Consider the following 20,854-nt stretch of genomic DNA (forward strand, 5'->3'; position numbering starts at 1 on the left):
CACCCCACCCCTCACCCCCCCCGCCTCAACTTTCTTCTTTGTATTACTGGTCTTTATCTCCCTGGACAGTCTAGTTCATACCATGTTCCCCACCCCTGGCTTTTACACACTTGAGTCTTACTGTTAGTGTGTTCTCTATGCCGCAGAGACTTGACCTGGCTGCTACCTCTGTCTGGAATGATCTTCACGGGCCTTGTTCATACCTCTTCATCTGGGTCAGTTCCTGCTCTGCCTTCCATGTCAGCCTACTTCCTCAGGACATCTCTTGAGTAAGTTAAAACCCCCTGTTTTATGGCCTGAGGATGTTGGATGTATTTCTCTGTATGAGCCTTTGTATAAACTACATCCTGAAGCAGAGTGTCTATGTGGGACACATGATACACAGATGTTTGTTTTATTATTAACTATATATTTATTTTAATGTATAATTTTATTTCATATTTTAATTGAAATAGAACTCATCACTCTCCTCCCCCCCCCTTCCCACTCTCTAGCCTCTCCCAGGTATCCTCCCTTCAATCCTTCCCATCCCCCTCAAATTGATAGCCTCTCTTTCTTTGATTGCTACATACAGATGTATATACAGTCACAAATATATAAATATACCCGCTGAATTAGTTTTTGTTGCTGGTGTATATGTGGTTTCCAGGCTGACCACACTGCACTGGACAACCAGTAAGGGGACTCATCCCTGGAAGAGACTTTGCCCAGCAGTCTTAGTTACCTGTTGTTCTTGGTCTACAGGTAGGACCCTGTGAAATTTTCCCCTTCCACGATAGCATGTCTATTGATATTGCCACTGTTCCAGTCTGGTTTAGGCAGCCATTTCAAAGAGAGGCCGTTTCACCGTGACTTCCTGGTAGTCCAGCTCTTACACTCTTTCTGCCTCCTCTTCCTGGATGTTCCCTGAACCTGCACTGCAGAGCCGTTATGGAGATACATCTCTTGGGGATGGACTCCCCACCATCTATTGATCTCTGCATTGTGTCCAGCTGTGCTTTTCTGTTTGCTGTAAGGAGAAGCCTCTTTGATGAGGTTTGGTAGCTACACTCAACCCAGTAAAGGTGGCTCATTCACAAAGAGAGCTTATGGGCTGTGGGTCTCCTAATGGATGCTTTTAAAAATGTGCATAGTCTACTGGCAATTAATAACTCTTTGTGAGCATTGCAGGCTCTCTTACTATGGCCCTGCAGTAGATGTAACTGATTCTATCTTAAATAATAAATTTATAATAAATAAATAAGTTGCCTGAGTTACAAGTTCCATCCTCAGATAATGGGGTAATGTGTCGAACAAGCCTTTGAGAAGCAGTATGAAATTGGGCAAGATTTGGGGAATGAGGCACTCACCAATAAGTTCCAGCAAAGAACTTCATTGGGCTCCACTGTCATCTCCAGGCTTGATATATAACTAACAGTTATTGAGAAGTATGGTGTTGACTCCGGGCAGTGGGGGTGCATTCCTTTAATCCCAGCACTTGGAAGACAGAGGCAGGAAGATCTCTGAGTTCAAGGCCAGTCTGGTCTACAGAGCAAGTTCCAGGACAACCAAGGCTACACAGAGAAACCCGGTCTCAAAAAACAAACAGCAAACAAACAAAAACAAAAAACCAAAACAAAATAATAAAAGAAGTATGGTATTGTATGTCTGTGATCCCAGCACTTGAGGGGTTAAAGAAAGTGGGAGTGGAAGACTAGTCTGGACCATATAACAAGAGACTGTTTTTTAAAAAAATATTGAAAGGCTGCACAAGTGATTGAATGACCAACCTCACAAGTATCCTCCCTCCTGGAATGATGTCAAACTGGTGACAGGCCAGGGAGTTGGAAGGCTGAGGGTTTTCCTGCAGCTCATCCATATGGACTACACGCAGAGGAGGCAGGTGGAACCTGGTAAGCAGAGCCTGTGCCTTCAGATTCCAAAAGTCTCGGAGAGTCACAGGCCTATAGGTACTTCTGGCCTGACCTGGTTGGGGACAGGTATTGCTACACACTGGGTCCCGGAGGGGCCAGCTCTGAGATGAAGGTAAGTGTGTAGCAACGTAAGAATTCTCTGGGCCGGTGAGGAAGAGAAAGTAACAAGTAGGGTGCAGGGCAAGTTGAGCTAATGTCCACAGAGTTCTGAAACCAGAATGATCTTTCAGAGCTGTCTGTAAAGGTGTGACCTTGGGGATGGATCTTCTTTTAAGGGTCATCTCTGGGCTGTTTGTGTGTGATGCTCCCAACAGCCAGAGGGTGACTCCTGACAGGGCTGGGAACACAGCACAGAGTTTGCCTACGTCTGTCATTGTGAGAGGGTCTCTTGGAGTGGCAGATGTCCATCACTCTCTGTGGGTGTGTCTTCCCTGGGTTTAGAATGTCTTCACTGTTATCAAAGTTTTTTCTTTATATTAAACAAAAGCTAAGCCAAGCCAGACATGGTGGCACATGCCAGTGATGCCAACACTTGGGAGGCTGAAGCAAGAGTGTTACTGCAAGTTCACAACCAGTCTGAGCTATACATAGCTGTTAGAGGGCAGCCTGGGCTACACAGTAAGACCCTGTCTCAAAACAGTTGGGTTTTTGTTTGTTTTTTAAAGCAAACTTTATATTAAATCAAAGACACATCCTTGCTAATTCTCATTTAAAATACTAGATCAGAGAAACTAAATGGTACTTGAGCTATCTGAATATAACTGTATTTCCTTTTATAGCCTTTCTTGACTAAACAAACCTAATTTATTTGCCTGTTTTTCTTTTTTTAATGTTTTTTTTTTTTCCGGGTCCTCCTGCAGTTAGTTATCTGTTATAATTCAGTAAACTTTATTTAAAAAGCCAGTTTCTCCACTCTCGGGCAGTATTTCCTCTCATTATTTCATTTCATCTCATTTTGTGGTACTAAGGCTTGAACCCAGGACCTTGACTGGGACAGTCAAATATTCTATCACCAGGCTACGTTTCCAGCCCATTCTCCCCTGAGTCTTTTAAATTGAAAAACTCCACTTACTATGCAGCGTCTAGAGTGAGATATCTTGAATTACCCACATGTGGACTAACTGGTCAGACTGCAACGGGAAGTAGCGTGGCTTAGGCCTTCGTAAGCTTGAGGTCAACTGAGATTCTCGTGTCTTTTTCCACATAGATTGTTTGCAGCTCAACATTTTCAACTGTGGATTCATGAAGTTTATCGACAAGGTCACTGGACAAAGAAGCTGAATGGTCCCTTGTAGCCTTACTTTATTTCATGCCATCCATAGCCAGATTTGTTGTAAAAAAGAGTAAAAATCTGATGTCTGTTCAATCCCTGTGGTGTGCTAGACAGACACACTATTTCAAAGTGCCTGTATCCTCCATCTTGTAATCCTCCCATCACCTTGTGAGGTTGATCGGTTTTCATTTGCCTTTTATTGAGAAGGTACTGGAAGCACCCATGGATTAAGAGTAACCTCAGATTGAGTGTACTGTGGATTAAGTATAAGTAACTTTCCCAAAGTTACAAAGTCAGTTAATGGAGGAGCCAAGATTTCATGTCTGGCAGTCTGATTTCAAAAAAAGTCTTCTTGATCTAGATTGATTTAAAATTTTTAGATTTATTTATATTTTGATTTTGTGTAATGAGTGTTTTGCCTGAATGCATGTGTATTAGTCACTTTTCGTTCACTGTGATAAGACACCATGACCAAGGCAACTTATAGAGGGAAAGTTTATATGGGGCTTATGGTTCCAGGGGCATAGGAATCCATGGCCATTGTCTTAGTTAGGGTTTCTATTGCTGTGAAGAGAAGCCATGACCATGACAACACTTACAAGAAAAAACATTTAATTGGGACTGGCTTACAGTTTCAGAGGTTTAGTCCCTTATCATCATGGTGAGAAATATGGCAGCATACTGGCAGACACGGTGCTGGAGAAGGAGCTAAGAGTTCTACATCTTAGTCCTCAGGCAGCAGAAGGAGACTGTGCCACACTAGGCCTAGCTTGAGCATATCACACCTCAAAGCCTGCTTCCACAGTGACACACTTCCTCCAACAAGGCCGCACCTCTTAATAGTGCCACTCCCTAAGGGTCAACCATTCAACCACAGGAGTCTATGGGGCCTATTCCTATTCAAACCACCACAACCATCATGGCAGGGAGCATGGCAGCAGGCAGGCAGGCATGGCATTAGAGCAACAGCTGAGAGCTCACATCTTGATCCACAACCAGGAGGCAGGGAAAGCACATTGGGAATGACTCAAGTCTTCTGAAACCTTAAAAGCCTGGCCCCAGTGACACACTTTCTCCAACAAGGACATACCTCCTATTTGTTCCCAAGTAGTTCCACCACTTTTGAACCACATAGTTGTCTTAGTTAGGGTTTCTATTGCTATGAAGAGACACCATGACCACAGCAATTTATAAAGGAAAACATTGATTTGAGGTGGCTTGCTTATGGTTCAGAGGTTCAGTCCATTATCATCATGGTTGGATGCAGTGTGCAGGCAGACATGTTGCTGACTACATTTTGATGAGAAGGTAACAGGAAATGGATTGTCTGTCATATTGAGTGAAGCTTGAGCAAAAGAGACCTCAAAGCCTGCCCCCACAGAGACATGCTTCCTCCAACAAGACCACACCTACTCCAACAAAGCCACACCTCCTAATAGTGCCACTCCCTTTGGGATGAAGGGGGCCAATTGCATTCAAACTACCACAATAGTCAAACACATGAGCTTCTGAGGCCGTTCTCATTCAAATCACCATAGTATATTTCAGTAGGGGACATTGGATCTGCTGGAACTAGAGTTACAGGCAGTTGTTAGCTACCGTGTGGGTGCTGGGAATCGAACCTGGGTCCTCTGCAAAAGTGACAAGTGCTCTTAACAGCTGAGCCATCTCTCCAACCCCAAGGTTATTTAAATTAGGTGACAACTAACTGAAGACAGAACACACCAGTGGCTCTTCTGAGATGATCAGAGGGATTAGAGAGATAATAACTTTTGCCGTTTATTTATTTATTTTTTTGTTTGTTTATTTATTTAAAAACATGGTCTCACTATGTAGTCTTGAGCTCATAATCCTCCTGCCTCAGCACCCTCTAGTGCTGGGACCACTGGTGTGCACCATTGTGCCCACCTGCCAGTAACATTCTTCAGTTTGAAGGAACTTAAAAATGACATCACTTTCATAGAGATTTTCTCCAGTACCATGTTTTCTAAGAGGAAGGACCATACTATTTTTTTTTTAATCTTCAAACACTGTAGGTCTAGCACAGTGCGTAAGCTATGAGTATGCCTTGTCCATTTATTACCTATCTGCTCTTAACACCCCCACCCCCCCATCCTCACCCCCATCCCCACCCCCTCACCTCACCCCCCCACCTCTATTCTGCTCTTTCTTTCATGGTGATGCCGGAGCAGGACTCTGCAAACGGTTCTCCTCCACCAGGGTTGTGAAGTTTGCCAGTAGAGGGCGCTGGAGGGACACTAAGAGAAGGGCTTTTCTTTTGGGTTCTGGGACTTCCCTTCTTGCTGGGTGCAGTGCCCACAGAGACCTGGCCGGTGGTGCAGAGTCTTTGGTAAGTTATTACTGTCCAGAAAACGGCATCGACAGAGCTTCGCCAGCACTCAGATCGGAAGCTTCCTAAAACACCATCCCGTGGGCTCCAGACACATCTTCTCGGTACAGCCCACATCTCTTCCTTGAGAGGACACCAGTTTCAAGTTTATTCCTTCCTTGAGTTCCTTCCTCTCTTCAGCCCTGGGAATAGTAGCTGCTCCTTGCACCTGCCTTTCCAGTATTCCTTGGGGATCTCTTTACCTCTCTTAGCCATTAACATCTCCCTGTTCACATTATTGATGTGAATGCTGTCTCCTGCTTGAACGCTGACTCATATGAGGGTAGACAGTAAATGATTAATAAGTGGATGTGTTAGTGCACCATCAGGGATAGATGCTTCTACTTCCTGTTACTGCCTTTGAGGATGGCATGGGGTGCTCTCTGCCCGCTCAGATTTGCCCCAGAGGTCCAAGTGTCGTGCACATTTTCAAGCAGTCTTAAACCCCATCTCTCTTTTTCAGTCAGGGAAATGTTGCATGACAGTCTGGTAGCACCGCATTTCCATCTCATTTGCTCTCTCTTCATAGCCTTCCTGGAACGCCTATAGTGTCCGGAAAGACTGGCCCATTCTAAAACCCACACCATTGTCTGGACATTTTTTAAGGCAGGTGTTCTATTTTTGTGAGTGTCATAGATTATCCTATTCATTTCCACAGGAAACTGCTGGATGCAGTTGGTATCCCCTGGCTCTCAAAGTCCTGCCTTTTCACCTCACATAGAAGAAGAAGGAACAAGAATATTCCTCTCACCTGCTTCGGAGAAGAAAGTGTTTTGGCTAAGGCTTGTGGGTAAGAGAATCTAACATCTATCTTTTGCTTTTGTGTCCTTGGGCCAGACTATACACATTGTTTTTCCTATGACAGGAAAATGTGAAATGTGAAAATCACAATGAAGTCTGTTTCTGCATAAATTGCCTTTCTACGTTCACATCCTCAAACACTTGGACCAAGCGAATCAGTTCCTTAAATCAAATAGAGTTCCCAGCAGAGAGGACCCAACCCTTCATTAAGGCTGGGAGAAAAGCGCAGCTGGGACAGGGTGAGGTTTTGCTTGTTTGTGTAATAAAACGGACACCAGTGTTTAGCTGCTGCCTGTGTAAATTTAGCCCGTGTGGTGCAATGGGGTAGGAGGAGGAAGTAATTTGGGAAATACCTCCTCCCCACATCACAAACATTCATATCCCATCAGAAGACCCCCAAATTTGGTCCTATAATATGCGATTGGATGAGGCAAACCCGTCTGGCTTCAGGCAGTGTGTGACCTCATTTCTTGTTTTAATAGCCAGGGTGTAAAATGTCATGGTCACTATGTCAGTTGCAAAGTGGGACCAATGTTTCAGTGAGATTCCAGCAGTCATCTAGCAGAGGTCCTCCAAAGCTTGAGGGAATGTCAGTGGAGTCAGTGTGCTTGCCGGGTGTCCCATCCCCATACCTCCAGCTCCAGCTGAAATGTAGAATAAGTTTCACGTGCAATGGCAAAAGGAGGTTCCTCCAAGGGAGCAGAGGACAGGTTTGGGAAGGGGATTATGTCATTCATTTTAATGGTGGTGAAAGAAACTACCACTAGTGCTTTTGAGATGGAGCACACATAGGTCTCACAGTTCATTTGGGCTTCAATCTCACTCCCTGTACTGTCATGATTGCTCCTAACTGCTGTGGGATGTTCTGTATGCTCTGAATGTGTTGCTCTGATGGGTTAATAAATAAAGTGCTGATTGGCCAGTAGCCAGGCAGGAAGTATAGGCGGGACAAAGAGAGAGGAGAATTCTGGGAAGTGGAAGCCTGAGTCAGGAGATGCTGCCAGCTGCCAAGATGAGAAGTAACACGTAAGCCACGAGCCATGTGGCAAGATATAGATTTATAGAAATGGGTTAATTTAAGATATAAGAACTAGATAGCAAGAAGCCTGAGCCATTAGGCCAAACAGTTTAAATAATATAAAGTGTCTGTGTGTTTATTTGAGTCTGAGTGGCTGCTGGCCTGGGCGAGACTGGAGATAACTTCAGCTATACCTAACAACTTTTGTGGGCTGGTGAGATGGCTCAGTGGTTAAAGTGTTCACAGTGCAAGTGTGAGGATGGAGTTTGATTCCCCAGAACACACACAGATGCCAGATGAGTTTGATGGCCCACTTGCAATAAGTCCAGCTTCAGGAGGTAAAGACAAGGTATCCCCCAGAATAAGCCAGTTAGCAAGACTACCTATATCCATGAGCTCTGGGTTGACTGAGAGACCTTATATCCATAACTAAGATGCAGCAGTGATAGAATATTGTTACTTGGATTCTAACAGCTCCCTCAGAGGAGGGGGTGAGAAAGCGCAGCATCAACAACACAGACACTGGGAGTCCACTGAAGGCAAATAATGAACTCATTTAATCAATAACAGGGAAGGCCTTATATACCCTCCTCCCAGTGCCCAGTCTGTGTGGTCATCCCTCATTGGCTTGACATGATCAAGAATCTGACATCGATCAGGAATTCTGACAGCTCCTGTTGCTAGGCCCTCAGGCAGACCCCAGGGTGGCTCATAAGGAAGTATGTTATGTGCATGCCTTGGCAACTGGTCTGAGCCAATTTCCTTGACCCTATGGGCCTGTCCTACTACAGAGTATGATCTTCAACAACAACCTTGGAACTTTACACGTATGCCCACACACATGTGAATACAGTACCCCTCCAGGTATGCCCACACACATCCAAAAAACATGCACACTCATGTGCACACCACACATATACAGATGAAAATGGAAACAGAAAAAACTTAATTTGTGAAAAGTACAGTCAAAGACACCTTTTTGCTGTTGTTTGATGGACCACTATTATTATTTTAACCAATATGACAAGAATCTCCCTGTGCTTTGGGCCTGTGAGTCCTCTCTCCAGCCATTCAGAAAACAGGAAGTCCATCATATAAGCATCCAAAGTGATTATATCATTTCTATTTTGCTCTTTGTAGTCAAGTGCACACCCAAGAGGGGCAGTCTCAACTGTCCTAACCCCTCAAACATTTAAAAGGCACAGGGTTGCCTTCTAAAAGTTGGCTCACCAAAAATGGGAATTACAAACTCTGTGTATAGGCTGCATTGTGGCAGCAGTGGTATTTACCTCATGCTGGTAAATTTTTTGTGTGTTTTAGGTAGATGATAGGTGAGAAGATCATTTCCAGAAATTGATATTTAAAGTCCCTAGGTTTATAACCTTTTCCTGGCTCAGCTATTTTTATGCATTTCATAGAAATGATAATGAAATAGAACTCTGAGGCCAAGAATTAGAGACTTTATAGACTGTGAGAGTCAGGGAGGGGATGATCTTAAGATCTAAAGTGTGAGAATTCTCAAGGAAGAGGAAGTAGGCCTGAGTCTCCAGGATTTCCACAGCAGAAATGAGCTGGACCTGTCCTGGAGGCCGCAGCAGATGCTTGGGGCATCTCATCATTTTGTTCATTTTGCATCACTCATGGATCAGGGAACTCACTAAGCTTTGGAACAGATGGTGCCTGTATCACAGGATGTCCCCTTGTCCTATTTATTCGAGAATGAACCATGCCTTTGTAAACACTACAGTCATAGTGCAGAATCATAATTGGGCCTCTTCATCTCTGGAAAGGAGAATGGTTGCTTTAAGCTAGCAGTTTTCAAACTGTGGTTGTGACCCATTAAAGTTGTGGTCTGGAACTGAGCTATGCCTGACCTTTTAGTTCACAGAAAGAACACAATGTACCCCATACTTTTTGTGAAATTGTGTTTCAGCCGGGTGTATGTGTAAGGGTTTCCATGTCCTGGGTTATAATGGCAGGGGGTGAGGGTACTCCAAAAAGCTCTGAAGTACCACTCCAGACAACTTACAGTATTATTATTGTTATTATTTATTATTATTTGGGGGGCATGCATGCCATGGTGCACTTGTGGAGGTCAGAGGACAGCCCTATGGAGTGGATTCTCCCCTTTCACCTTTATATGAGCTCCGGGAATTGAACTGGGGTTGCCAGATTTGCCCAGCAGTACCACTAACTCCTGAGTCACCTTTCCAGAACTTAATGCAGTATTAGAAGGAGAAGGACTGACTCTAATGATAGAGTGAGTGCAGGCTGCCCCTCTGTTTTCTTTCTGCTCTTTTGTGGTGCTGGAGATTGAACCCAGGGCCTGGAGCTTGCTGGGGAAGCTCTGTCCCCTCAGCTAGGTGGTCCATGTGCATGAGAGAGAGAGAGAGAGAGAGAGAGAGAGAGAGAGAGAGAGAGAGAGAGAGAGAGAGAGAGAGAGAGAGAAAGGAGCACTTGAGGACATTAACTGCCATATGCTAGGCAACAGAGTGCTTGTTCTTAATTCTCACATCCCATCTTAAGACAAAGTCCTTTGACATTGACCTAAAATTTTGAGTAAATCCTTAATTTTTTCAGTTCATAATATTTTTGCCTAAGCAGAAGCCTGTCAGCTTGACAATAGCAATGTGATCTCACATACTGTGTCCAAGGGAGAAAAAAGTCTCCTAGTCATTAAGAGTGCTTGCAAGTTTGTAGATGATTCCCCTTCCGGAGACCTAGAAGCTCCCTCGTATTGCCTTGTTTCCAAACAAGGTGAAACTGTTTCTCCCTTAGCTTTTCTCAGTAGCCTTTAGTGTCTCCTATCTACAGAAGACGATGCAGCTGACTCTCTGGGATGCCCGATGTCATCTCGGAGATGCCCAGTGTCCTTTCACAGAGAGATGCTCAGAAACCTGAGACACGTCAGCCATTAACACAACATTTATTAATATCTATAAGGTGCAGTGTGATACAGTGGGGAGGGGTTGGGTGGAGTCGACAACGTCAGGCATCGTCTTCCTCAGAGCCTGCTCTGCAGCCACGGACTGCGCTTGCTTTCGGCAGTAGCCTCTGCAGAGCTGAGCACTTGGGTTTCACTGCCTTCAACGCTAAGCAGGGGCCTCGTCTCCGATGGCAGCTGAGGCACCAGTTAGTTTTCTGTCCAGACACACTGCTGCTGGCCATTGGGGGGAAATGCCCAGCTCCGTTTCTAGTATGTTACTGTCAGAAGCCCATATGCTCCTCACACTGTGTAGGGAGTGTTGGATGCCTTGTCACAGTCAGCTTGGAATTGTGAGTGCATGTGAGAGGCACATGACAAGCAGATGGCTTCAGGACTTAGCTATGGAAGAGAGTGCATAACTGAACGTTCCCACATTCAGTGTCCCAGACAGCCCGGGGACCGGCTTACTGCTCCCTTTCTGCAAGATCTGACAGCTCTTTTCCTGATTTGAAACTAGTCCACCCCCTGTGAGACAGACACAGGGTTAACATCGAAAGTCCTGGGTTTACCTTCACCAAGCTTATCCCCTCTCGCTTTGTTGGGGGTTATCTCCCATTGGGAGTTTCTAGAACATACTATTGATTCATTGATTCAGTAGGAATCTGTGTAGTCCGCGTTTTAACTTGACTGGAAGAAATGAATCCAGAGCATCTCCCTTTATAAATACATGCCCAGGGAGAGGGTACCAGACCGACATGGTCCCCAGGGGCCACCGTCCAATGCCTGACACACACTGGGCCTGGCCTGCAGTAGCTAATGGGCAAATACTCGGATAGTGACTTGGTTGATTGTTAAGGCCACAGTGCCCAGCAGTGCTTTGAGTCTCTGAAGTCACAGACCCCAGCTCATCGGTGTGCAGTGGTTTTAAATTTGTCTTGGCCAATGTTATACTTATGTTTGGTTCATATAATGAAAACTATTGACTATTCTAAGATTCGTAGATTTCTTCTCTGTACACTTTTACTGGCCAAATCTTCAAATTGTTATATATACAAAGACATGGTGAGCCATACTGTATCATCACTAGTGTGCCTGAGATTTACTAAAACAAAACAGAATCATATTATCCAAGTTATAGACTAAAAAAAGGTCATGAATCATCTTATTGTAAGAAAGCAAAACATTTTCATGATTGTTATTAATTTTTTTTAAAAGACAGGGACTCTATCTATATACCCCTGGAACTTGCTGTATAGAGCAGGCTGGACTCAGTCTTACAGAGATCTACCTGCCTCTGCCTCCTGAGTGCTGGGATTAAAGGTGTGCACCAACTAGTCTGGCAGAACGTTATCATTAACCATGTTGTCAAATAACTCAGTTCAGTTCCTCCATTAGCACTTTGAACTCTCAAGAGTTTCATCATCTGTTTCCTATCCTAAATATGACAGTGTAGTTAGAAGGATTTTTTTAAAAGGAATAATTCCTTTAGATCCTTGTCAAACAAGTGAACACTGCCATTGGTTTTAATCCACAGCCACCATATCATTGCTTTAGATTAAAAAAAAAAAAGTGTGCATGTCTGAGTGTATGTTTGTACATGTGCATGCAGTACCTCTGGAAGCCAGAAGAGGGCAGCAGGTCCCTGGAGTTAGAACCAGGTGTGAGCACAGGGATGTGAGAGCTGGGAACTGAGTTCCTATGCTTTGCTGGAGCAGTATGCGCTCTTAACCACTAAGCCATCTCACCAGCCCCTAGATACCTGTTTTTAAAGCACAGTAGAAGACAAAGAGGAAAAGCCTCGTGAATAAATGTAGTGTGTTAGAGAACTAAGTAGCTTACCTCCTATGCAGTTATTATCATTCTCTGTGGCTGAATGAGAATCCATTTAATTCCTTCAAGCTATATAAAATGCGACAAAAACATAAAGTCTCACAGTATATTGAAATGGCGTATGAAAGGCCTTTTCATGGCATTTGTGTCATATGTCAGAGATGAATAGTGTTTCTAATTTGCTGGCCACTTGGGCCAAGTTTACTTTAAGGGGAGGCCTGTTTGGAGAAATAATGGTAACAGAAATGGTCTCTTGGGAAAAGCTATTGGTGAGGTTTAACAGTTTTTTTTTTTTGAAGTATGCTTTCTATGTCTTCTAAGTGGGCATTTTATAGGGCACTGGGCCAAAGTGCCTTAAAACCATGCTTAACTACCATGGACACTGCCTGAATGTTCAGGGAGACCCAGGCAGTTGGAGGCAGAGGAGGGTGCGGTTTGAGCAACCTTTGTTTGACTAACATTTTCTTCTTTTGAAAGCATGGTGGGGAAGCCGGCGTGGACCTGGGAACCCTTTTAAAACACAGAACTCCCACACCAGCCTTGTCAAATCAGGTTTTATATTCAAATCAAACCCTCAGAGGATCTGTATGTGTGTACGATTTGGGGGCCATCATACTGGGACCCCAAAGCCCCTGTTTCTTGGTGGCCCAGCACACCATGTCATTCATGGCTTTGCTTTCTCTCTCCTTGTCCTCATGTCTGATATCTCCCTTTTGAGAGGCCAGCATCCACAGCTCTCACTGCTCCTGCACCCACGGCTCATCCCCTGACTGTAGCTGTTTCCTCGGTGACTTGGGAATGACTGCTGGGCTGAGCCTCACCTTTTACTTGGTGCTGAGACCCCACGCTTCTAGACTGTCCACGGAAATGCCACTCCCTTTTGGTTTTAAGTCTGTGCATGCAGGTGGGGGTGGGGGATTTCTGCCTCTATCATGGGATTCCTCCAGTTTCACTATCAACTTCTTTACTAATATTGGTGGGGTGCTGGTAGGGGGAAGGGTAGACCTGCTAGGTACTTGGGGTACTCAAACCAGGGCTTACTCAGTAGGAGAAAGAGCATGGAACTGAGGACCAACTTCTCAGACCCCTCTGGATGCTTCCCATGGCCCCATCTTTGTGTCGTGAGGTCCAGCCTGCAGCAGGTACCCTGAGGCAACTGGATATCCAAACCCAGACCTAGGCTGACCAGCCAGCTGGCCCCATAGAAGCAATTTGGTCCCTCTGTTCCAAACTGTGCTGCGGGGTTGGGGGGGGAGGGCTCAGCAGAAAAGTGAACTGGCTATTAGAAGCACTGCTTACAGATTCAGGCTCTGTGGGCTGGGGTTAGCGCAGCCAATGGTCAAGGGAACATTTTAGGGTCAACCAAAATAGGGAGCACCCAGACGGATCCCTCTAGTCAGAAGATACCGGCAGGGGGAGAAACAGGATTGCTTTCTGGCCATAGTGAGTCCGAGGACCACGCTTGCAGCTCCCGTTCTTCTTGAGACCCACAAACCAATTCTTCTCCGCGTGCTTCTTGGATGTGTAAGTGTTATAATGGTTTTCTTCCAGCCTTTCCAGGAACAGGCATTCTTCGTCTGGTGTCTGCTAAAAGGATAAAAACCAGAGGGGGGCAGAACCGTTAGTGAAATTGAAATAGGGTTCCTCTTTTGTTCACCAGCTGTATGGAAAATCTCAAATTCCTTCCCACGCTGGTACTTTTCACTAAAAGGCTGGCATTTTTGTCCCAGTATCGTCATGAACACGAATACTTGTGTAAAATTTGCTTTGCACATAAAAGCACACACTAGAGCTTTGACACATTTCTGTTGTTTTGAGATGGGCCTTGAACTCCTGATCCTCTTCTCCCTGCCTTCCACAGGCATGTGCCACCATGCCTGGACATTTGGAAAAAGAGAAAATAATTTTACTTATTTTAGTTGTTTGTGAAAAGAATTATACTCTTTTAAAAAATTTTAGTGTGTGTGTGTGTGTGTGTGTGTGTGTCACGCGCGCTCCCATTACCCACTCGTGGAGGTCAGTGTTGGAGCCCACTAGGTTTCCTAGTGGCTGTACCCAGCAGGACTGCATAAGAGGTTGATTGGACCATGGGTCTGGGTACCAGGTCTTTGTAAGACTTTAACTAGGAAGGGGGAGGTCTTTTGCTCCACCCCTTGGCATTGTTATAAATAGCCCTTTGGGATAAAGCTCTGGCCCATTTGGATAAGGATCCAGGCCCACCTGCATCTATCCTGTGTTATCTGTCTCTCTCCTCTGTATTTCTAACTAAGTCTCTTATCCCTGATTCCTCAAGAGTTCCTGGGGTAAATAAGTGTAGTGGATGGTCCCCCACAGGTCAGAAGACAGTTTGTGTGAGTCAGTTCTACATGTAGGTCCTGGGGATTGAACTCAAGTTGTCAGGCTTGACAGCTACCTTCTTCACTCATGGAGTCATCTAGCCAGGTCATGAATCTTAAGAAAATCACAAAGAAGCCAGATGGTGGTGGCGAACACCTTTAATCCCAGCACTCGGGAGGCAGAGACGGGCGGATCTCTGTGAGTTCGAGGCTAGCCTGGGCTACAGAGTGAGTTCCAGGAAAGGTGCAAAGCTTCACAGAGAAACCCTGTCTCAAAAAACAAACAGGGCTGGAGAGATGGCTCAGTGGTTAAGAGCACTGACTGCTCTTCCAGAGGTCCTGAGTTCAATTCCCAGCAACCACATGATGGCTCACAACCACTTGTAATGGGATCTGGTGCCCTCTTCTGGCCTGCAGGGACACATGCAGGCAGAATACTGTACACATAATAAATAAACAAATCTTAGAAACAAATAAACAAAAACCCAAAAAACAAAAGAAGAAAATCACAAGGGAGCCATGAGATGATGGCTCAGCAGATAAAAGCCCCTGCTACCAAACCGAACACTTGAGTTTGATTCCAAGGACCCACGTGGTGGAAGAAGGGAGCCAACGTCCACAAGCTGTCATCTGTCCTTCACAGGCGCCATGGCACACATCTGCCTCTGTTCAGCCCCACTAAGCAGTGAATATATAATAAAGGGAAGGTCACAACTTCAGTTGAAAAAGGAAAAAAACCCAAAGCCCACCACCTACATGTAGGCAACTATGGGCATTGGTTCGTTGGTTGGTTGGTTGGTTGGTTGGTTGGTTGGTTGGTTGGTTGATTGGTTGATTGGTTGGTTGGTTGATTGGTTGGTTGGTTGATTGGTTGATTGGTTGGTTGGTGGGTTGGTTGGTTGGTTGGTTGGTTGGTTGGTGGGTTGGTGGGTTGGTTGGTTGATTGGTTGGTTGGTTGGTTGGTTGGTTGGTTGGTTGGTACAGTGCCAGAGATTAAATGCAGGACCTTGTACATTCCAGGCAAATGCTCCAACACAGAACTATGTTCCCAATTCTAGACAACTGTTAACACTTCACGAATACCCTCCCCTATCTTTTCAGGTACATGTAGAATGTATAAGGAAGGCTCTGTGGATACAGAGTCACAATCTATCAAGGTCTTAGTCTATTTTATTTGCTTCTTCTTTTTGCTTTTTTGAGGCAGGGTTTCTATATCTTACAGCCCTGGCTGTACTGGAACTCGCTTTGTAGACCAGGCTGGCTTCAAACTCACAGAGATCCACCTGCCTCTGCCTCTTGAGGGCTGCGATTAAAGGCGTGTGCCATCACCTTATCTGCTGTTTTAACATTGGGCAATAAACTAATGAAAGTGTATTCAATATCCCTCCCAAGGAAAAGTGAAGTGAAAATATTATTAATCATTTGTTAGTAAGGCTATCTTTCTGAGTGTGGCTTGAAGATAGGTATCAAATCTGAACCGCCCCTCCCTACCCCTGTGTCCCTCTACCTCTCTCTCCTTCTTTCCTTCTCTCTTCTCTTTTCCAGTACTGGGAATTGAACTTAAATCCTCCCACATGCTAGGCAAGTCCCCCCAGTCCCCAAACATGCATTATCTTTAATGCAGCAATTTCCTGTCTAGGACTTTACATTTAGGAGGCAGTGGAATGAATGTCAAGTCCTATTTTGAGGGTGGGGTTTGAAGTATTGGCTATTGTGGCAATACAGTGGAAGATGTCTGTGGCAAGGTGATCATTGGAGGAGATAAAGTTCCCTCCTCACAGTAGAATCCAGTGCAGCTGTAGGCTTATTGAAATACCCAAGCATACTAATAATATGGTTACTTGGAAAACGTCTATCAGCTACATTTTACCTACAGTTTAAGGCAATGACGTGGAAACTCTTATACTTCACACTGTCCTTTTGATGACCTGCCTTATCAGACTGTGCCTTTTTCAAGTCACATGATCCCTATGGACTCTCTTCAACCACAGTTAAGTTCTGATTCCCTGTCTCATGGTTTTTAATCAGATCATCCACTGTTCTTTATATGTGGACATCCTATTTGTTTTAATAGGATATAAGATCTACCAAACAGAGAGGGTGGAATCTTGTTAACCTCTATGGTCTTTTATCTCCTCTTAGACACAGCTTTGCAGATGATGACTGCTCACTACCTAGTGAGTGGGTAAATGGAATTCTTTTTTTCTTCCTGCTTGGGTAGGAGCCAGATTCCTGCTAAGCAAACAGTCTACTACTGAGCTACATCCCAGCCTCAGAGTTAGCTTTTATTAGCAAGGAACTATGCAACAGGAAGTGTCCACTTCTTATTCATTTATAGTCTAGGGAAATGACACCTGGGTGAGACATTGTGGATCCTTCTGGAACAAAATAGGATATAAATATAGTATTTAATTGAATGACTCTGCCTCTGGAGGAACTTGGTCCAGACACTTGTAATGGGGTACATTGTTGAGAAAGAAGGAAGGAGGTGGTTTTAGACTGTGTGGGTTGTCGTGACCCTGTAGTGGGATTACCCCATGATGGCCGTCAGTGGGTGTCCGGCCTGCATTCAGTGATGAAGGTGGGCACGGTCCTGTTCCCAACCTGTTCTTCCTCGTCATAGTGGTGCAGCCGATGTTCAGAGTGGCTGAGTCACGGCTGAGGTGGCCAGTCATCTCAGGTACTGCATCTCTGAGCCAGGCTGTGTGTGTACTTGCTACACACTTGGCACAGTGCTGGGGACATGTCCCCTGGCTCTTGATTCATGCCTATCGTGGTGGTTGTTTCTATTTTTATATTTAGCGCGCTTTCCCCCCAGTTACTTAGGTGACATACACTCATTGTAGAAAATTTGGAAAATACAGGAAGCCATTAGTGTGTTATAAACCCACCCACCTACCACCCCTGTAGATAACTATATTAATACTTTGTTATACAGTGTTTCAAACTAAAGTTTTCAAAATAAAAATATCCTTTCTACACAGACCACAAATCTGCATTAGAACGGATGAAGACCTGTTTGCTCAGAGCATGAGACAGAGCTTTTAGCTGTGTTAGCATGTTTCTTTGTCAATGTGGTATATGTGAAGATTCTTAAGTAGGACATGCTAAGATCTTATTCGGATGAATTACAATGATGGCCATGGTTGATGTAGGAGAGGATTGTTTTTTTTCTGGAGCCTTGAGAACACTGGTTTAAGGCAGTTCTCCTTCAACATTTATATTTAAGTGTAAAATATTAGAATACATGTCAAAATGAATTTCAAATAGAAAAAACCCAAAACCTTGCCATAATCTCTAAGACACATTGAGTATGTGGGGCTCACAAGCTGATCTTTTGTCTTAAAGGTGTCACCAGTGAAGTGTCGCGCAGGTGCCTGAAGCTGATGAGCACGTTCGGTGTGCTGTCTCCTTGGACAGTCTTGAGCCTATGTGAGGTAGATCCTGTCTATAACAGGGCTCACAGTGGACATCCGACTTGTTGGATTAGGAGAGGCGTGAGCTTCATTGGAGATGGAATGGTTGACTGATTGGATGGGCAACTGGAAGAACTGCCTTAAAGTCCGTTTCCCGTGCAGCAGTCACTTCCCAACTTCAATCCCCTGGAGTCGGTGTTTCCCGTGACAGCGGTCCATCTTCTGCCTCCTAGTGGGCAGTGGGAGAGCTGCACTCTGTTCTCACCCAGCAGGCTTCTTGTGTCTCTATGCTAGTTTGGCAACTGGGTACCACCAAAGGGCAGCCCAGACTAATCTGCCTTCCAGCCTGCCTTTTTTTTTTTTTTTTTTTTTTTTTTTTTTTTTTTTTTTTTTTTTTTTTAGCCATCTTCCCCAAAGGGAAGGATTGGGTCACAAGTTACAGGCAAGATTCTTATAAGTGTTTGGATACAGAGAAGGGATCTCAGAATCCAAAGCATTTCAAGTTGGCTTTAACATTTTAGGTGATCCTGAAACAGAAGAAATTATCTGAAAATTTTAATACATTTTTTTAAATGTTAAACTACTGTAATTTTGATTTTTGATTTTTAAAAGGGCATTAAGAGAAAGTAACATACTCAGTAACCCTGACCTCATTTTCCAGTACCTATATTTAAAAAAAAAGGAAAGAAAAAGCCAGGCTTGGCGGTATGTTTGTCCCAGCACTGGGTATTGGAAGTCAGGCAGACCCTGGGGTTTTCTAGCTAGCCAGTAAGTTCCAGGCCAGTGAGGGGCCCTGGTTTTTTTTCCCCTCTTTTTAAGATCAACAGCACCTGAGGACTGATACCCGAGGTTCTTCTGTGGCCCTCAGATGCTTATGTACACACAGGTACACCTCCACACACAGGCAGGACATTCAGAGACACACATAGTTCTCACCCAACTCAAGAAGCATTTTTTTTTGGGGGGGTGGGGTTTGAATGAACAAGGTAGGATTAGGTATTCTGAAATGAGTGCCCGACAAGTTGCCAAAGTACCAATCATCATTTCCTCCCTGCCTGTATGATAACCGGAGTATTTTGAGAGAATACCACAAGAAACTCTTTTATGTTTGTGCCTAAAATAAAGCACGGTGGAGGGTGGGAATCGTACTGGAAAAAATAACAAACAGAGCCTAATTGATGGTGTGTCATTTGCATCACCCTGTGTAACAAGACTTCTGGAAACCTCAAGCCTTGGCTGAGTCTGGAGGCGTCAGCCTCATACTTACTGAGCCGTATAAGAGCCCGTCCGTGTCCATGGCCAAGTACTGGCCAGTCTCCGTACCCTTTATATACACTTCGCCCGCGCTTTCCGCACTCAGCTGCAGCTGAACTGGAATGAAAATAACACAAGCAAAAAGTCAACAAACACCGCACGTTGGCCAGGAGCCCCGCAGCCAGAACAGCCAGCTATGGAAAATTCTGCTTGTTCGTTTTGTAGCGCCCCGAGGATGAGCCCCCAGTGAATCAAAAAAAACGGTAGTTCCTGTTCCTTTCTGCTCCAGGGAGGGCTGTTCAAGGGGAGCTGCATTCCTGAGAAAAAGAGAGACAAAGGCTAGCTTGGGCAGCCCATCTACCCTGTGCATACCTGCCCAGTTCCTCTGTCCTCCCCCTCTGTCCCCTGAGGGGACGTCATTACAGGGAGAGGTGATACTGGTTTCCCTAGTTCTGATCCCCAGAGGTCTTGGAGTCCTGTGGAGCGGGCAGTGGCAACAGCTTTGGCTGTCACCCTGCTAGATAGGGACACACCTTCAAGGCAGAGGGACATGCTGGCAGAGCACTAATGTTTTAAACCCAGACACTGTTCTTTTCCTGGAGAGGAGAGAGTTCCAGGGAGTCAGGGCTCACCCACAATGAAATTGAGTGAACCCCTCAACCTCCAGGGCATCCCAGATAGGGCCCTGGTAGAGAAGTGCTCAGGAAGGGGAAGGAGTTACCCATTTTATCCATACACGCAGGGGCAAGAGCAATGTTCTCAACCGGGGCCCCTTTCCTTCCACAAGGGATGCCTAGAAAAGTCTGGGGGATTGTCTGTGTCATGATAGCTGGAGGGGAAGGAGCAGGCTACTGGTCCTAGTGGACAGAGGCCAAGCATCTGCAAAACATCCTCCAGTGCAGAGAGCAACCCCTAAAGGTCCTGGAACCCATGCTGAGACACCTTACGACTGAAGGCAAGGATTGCGAGTCACTTGAGACGTATATCACCATGTGTTCTGGTTGATTCTTCCAAGGTGCCTTGGGTAGTGATGGACACATATTAGAGGCTAGTACCCAATGGATTATTATTGTTTTGCTTGTTCACCTATGAAGGGAGGTATGTTAATGGTTCATCCTTGGGAGCTAGAATGAATTCTGAACTCCTCTGGACAATTTCTTTAGTCTCTAGACTGTCACAAGTGTTATTCTGACTTGGAGTGAGAGGGCCAGAATAAGTATAGAAAGTAGATTAGTGGTGGCCATGGCCCGGGCAGGGGTCAGGATTGTGACAGGAAAAATATAGTTGAGAGCTGTGTGGGTGTTACTTTGCTCCTATTCGAAATGAAATCGGGTCAGAATGGCAGCCCAATAAGCAGGGGGTGGGTTGGAGGGCAACAGACTTGACAGCTTTCTCTATGGGTCCGTTTAGACCCCTCCCACCCTCCCTCAGCACAGTGATGGATATGTAGCTTCAGTACAGTGATGGATATGCAACTTCAGTGGCCGAGGTCCTGGCCCTCCCTTACTGTCCATGTGCCTCATCCTAGGAGATGGAAGCACATAGAAAGCCTCCCTAGAGATAGTCCACGTGTGCGTTCCTAGAGCAAGCACATGCATGGATGGCCAAGTACTTAGGCTCCCTCTACAACAGTGTTAGCATCCTTTTCACACAGTCCTTTGCCCCTGGTTTTTCTTAACAACTGTCAGTGTGACAAGT

General features: G+C 45.1%; 2 protein-coding genes across 9 annotated transcripts in view; one reads left to right on the forward strand and one right to left on the reverse strand.

The window, feature by feature from the left end:
• Window positions 1-20,854, forward strand: part of LOC107401216 (uncharacterized) — a 385,225-nt gene that overhangs the window by 239,882 nt on the left and 124,489 nt on the right. For 2 of the 3 annotated variants that reach the window (XM_076555095.1, XM_042263968.2), the window contains 2 exons: window positions 147-269; window positions 6,234-6,365. In XM_076555095.1, coding sequence (XP_076411210.1) covers window positions 178-269; window positions 6,234-6,365 — 224 coding nt within the window. In that variant the 5' untranslated portion in view covers window positions 147-177. Of the gene's footprint in view, window positions 1-146; window positions 270-6,233; window positions 6,366-17,834; window positions 18,299-20,854 lie in introns of those variants that run through there. The other variant, XR_013046060.1, reaches the window with a different exon arrangement.
• The window catches only part of Fgf1 (fibroblast growth factor 1), a 98,040-nt gene continuing 87,490 nt past the window's right edge, over window positions 10,305-20,854 (reverse strand). For 5 of the 6 annotated variants that reach the window (XM_006976922.4, XM_042263969.2, XM_076555100.1 and 2 more), the window contains 2 exons: window positions 19,170-19,273; window positions 10,305-13,737 (listed from right to left, as the gene is read on the reverse strand). In XM_006976922.4, coding sequence (XP_006976984.1) covers window positions 13,543-13,737; window positions 19,170-19,273 — 299 coding nt within the window. In that variant the 3' untranslated portion in view covers window positions 10,305-13,542. The remainder of the gene's footprint in view (window positions 13,738-19,169; window positions 19,274-20,854) is intronic. The other variant, XM_042263970.2, reaches the window with a different exon arrangement.

The sequence above is a fragment of the Peromyscus maniculatus genome, chromosome 19 (genome assembly GCF_049852395.1).
Source record: "Peromyscus maniculatus bairdii isolate BWxNUB_F1_BW_parent chromosome 19, HU_Pman_BW_mat_3.1, whole genome shotgun sequence".
Taxonomy (NCBI): Eukaryota; Metazoa; Chordata; class Mammalia; order Rodentia; family Cricetidae; genus Peromyscus; species Peromyscus maniculatus.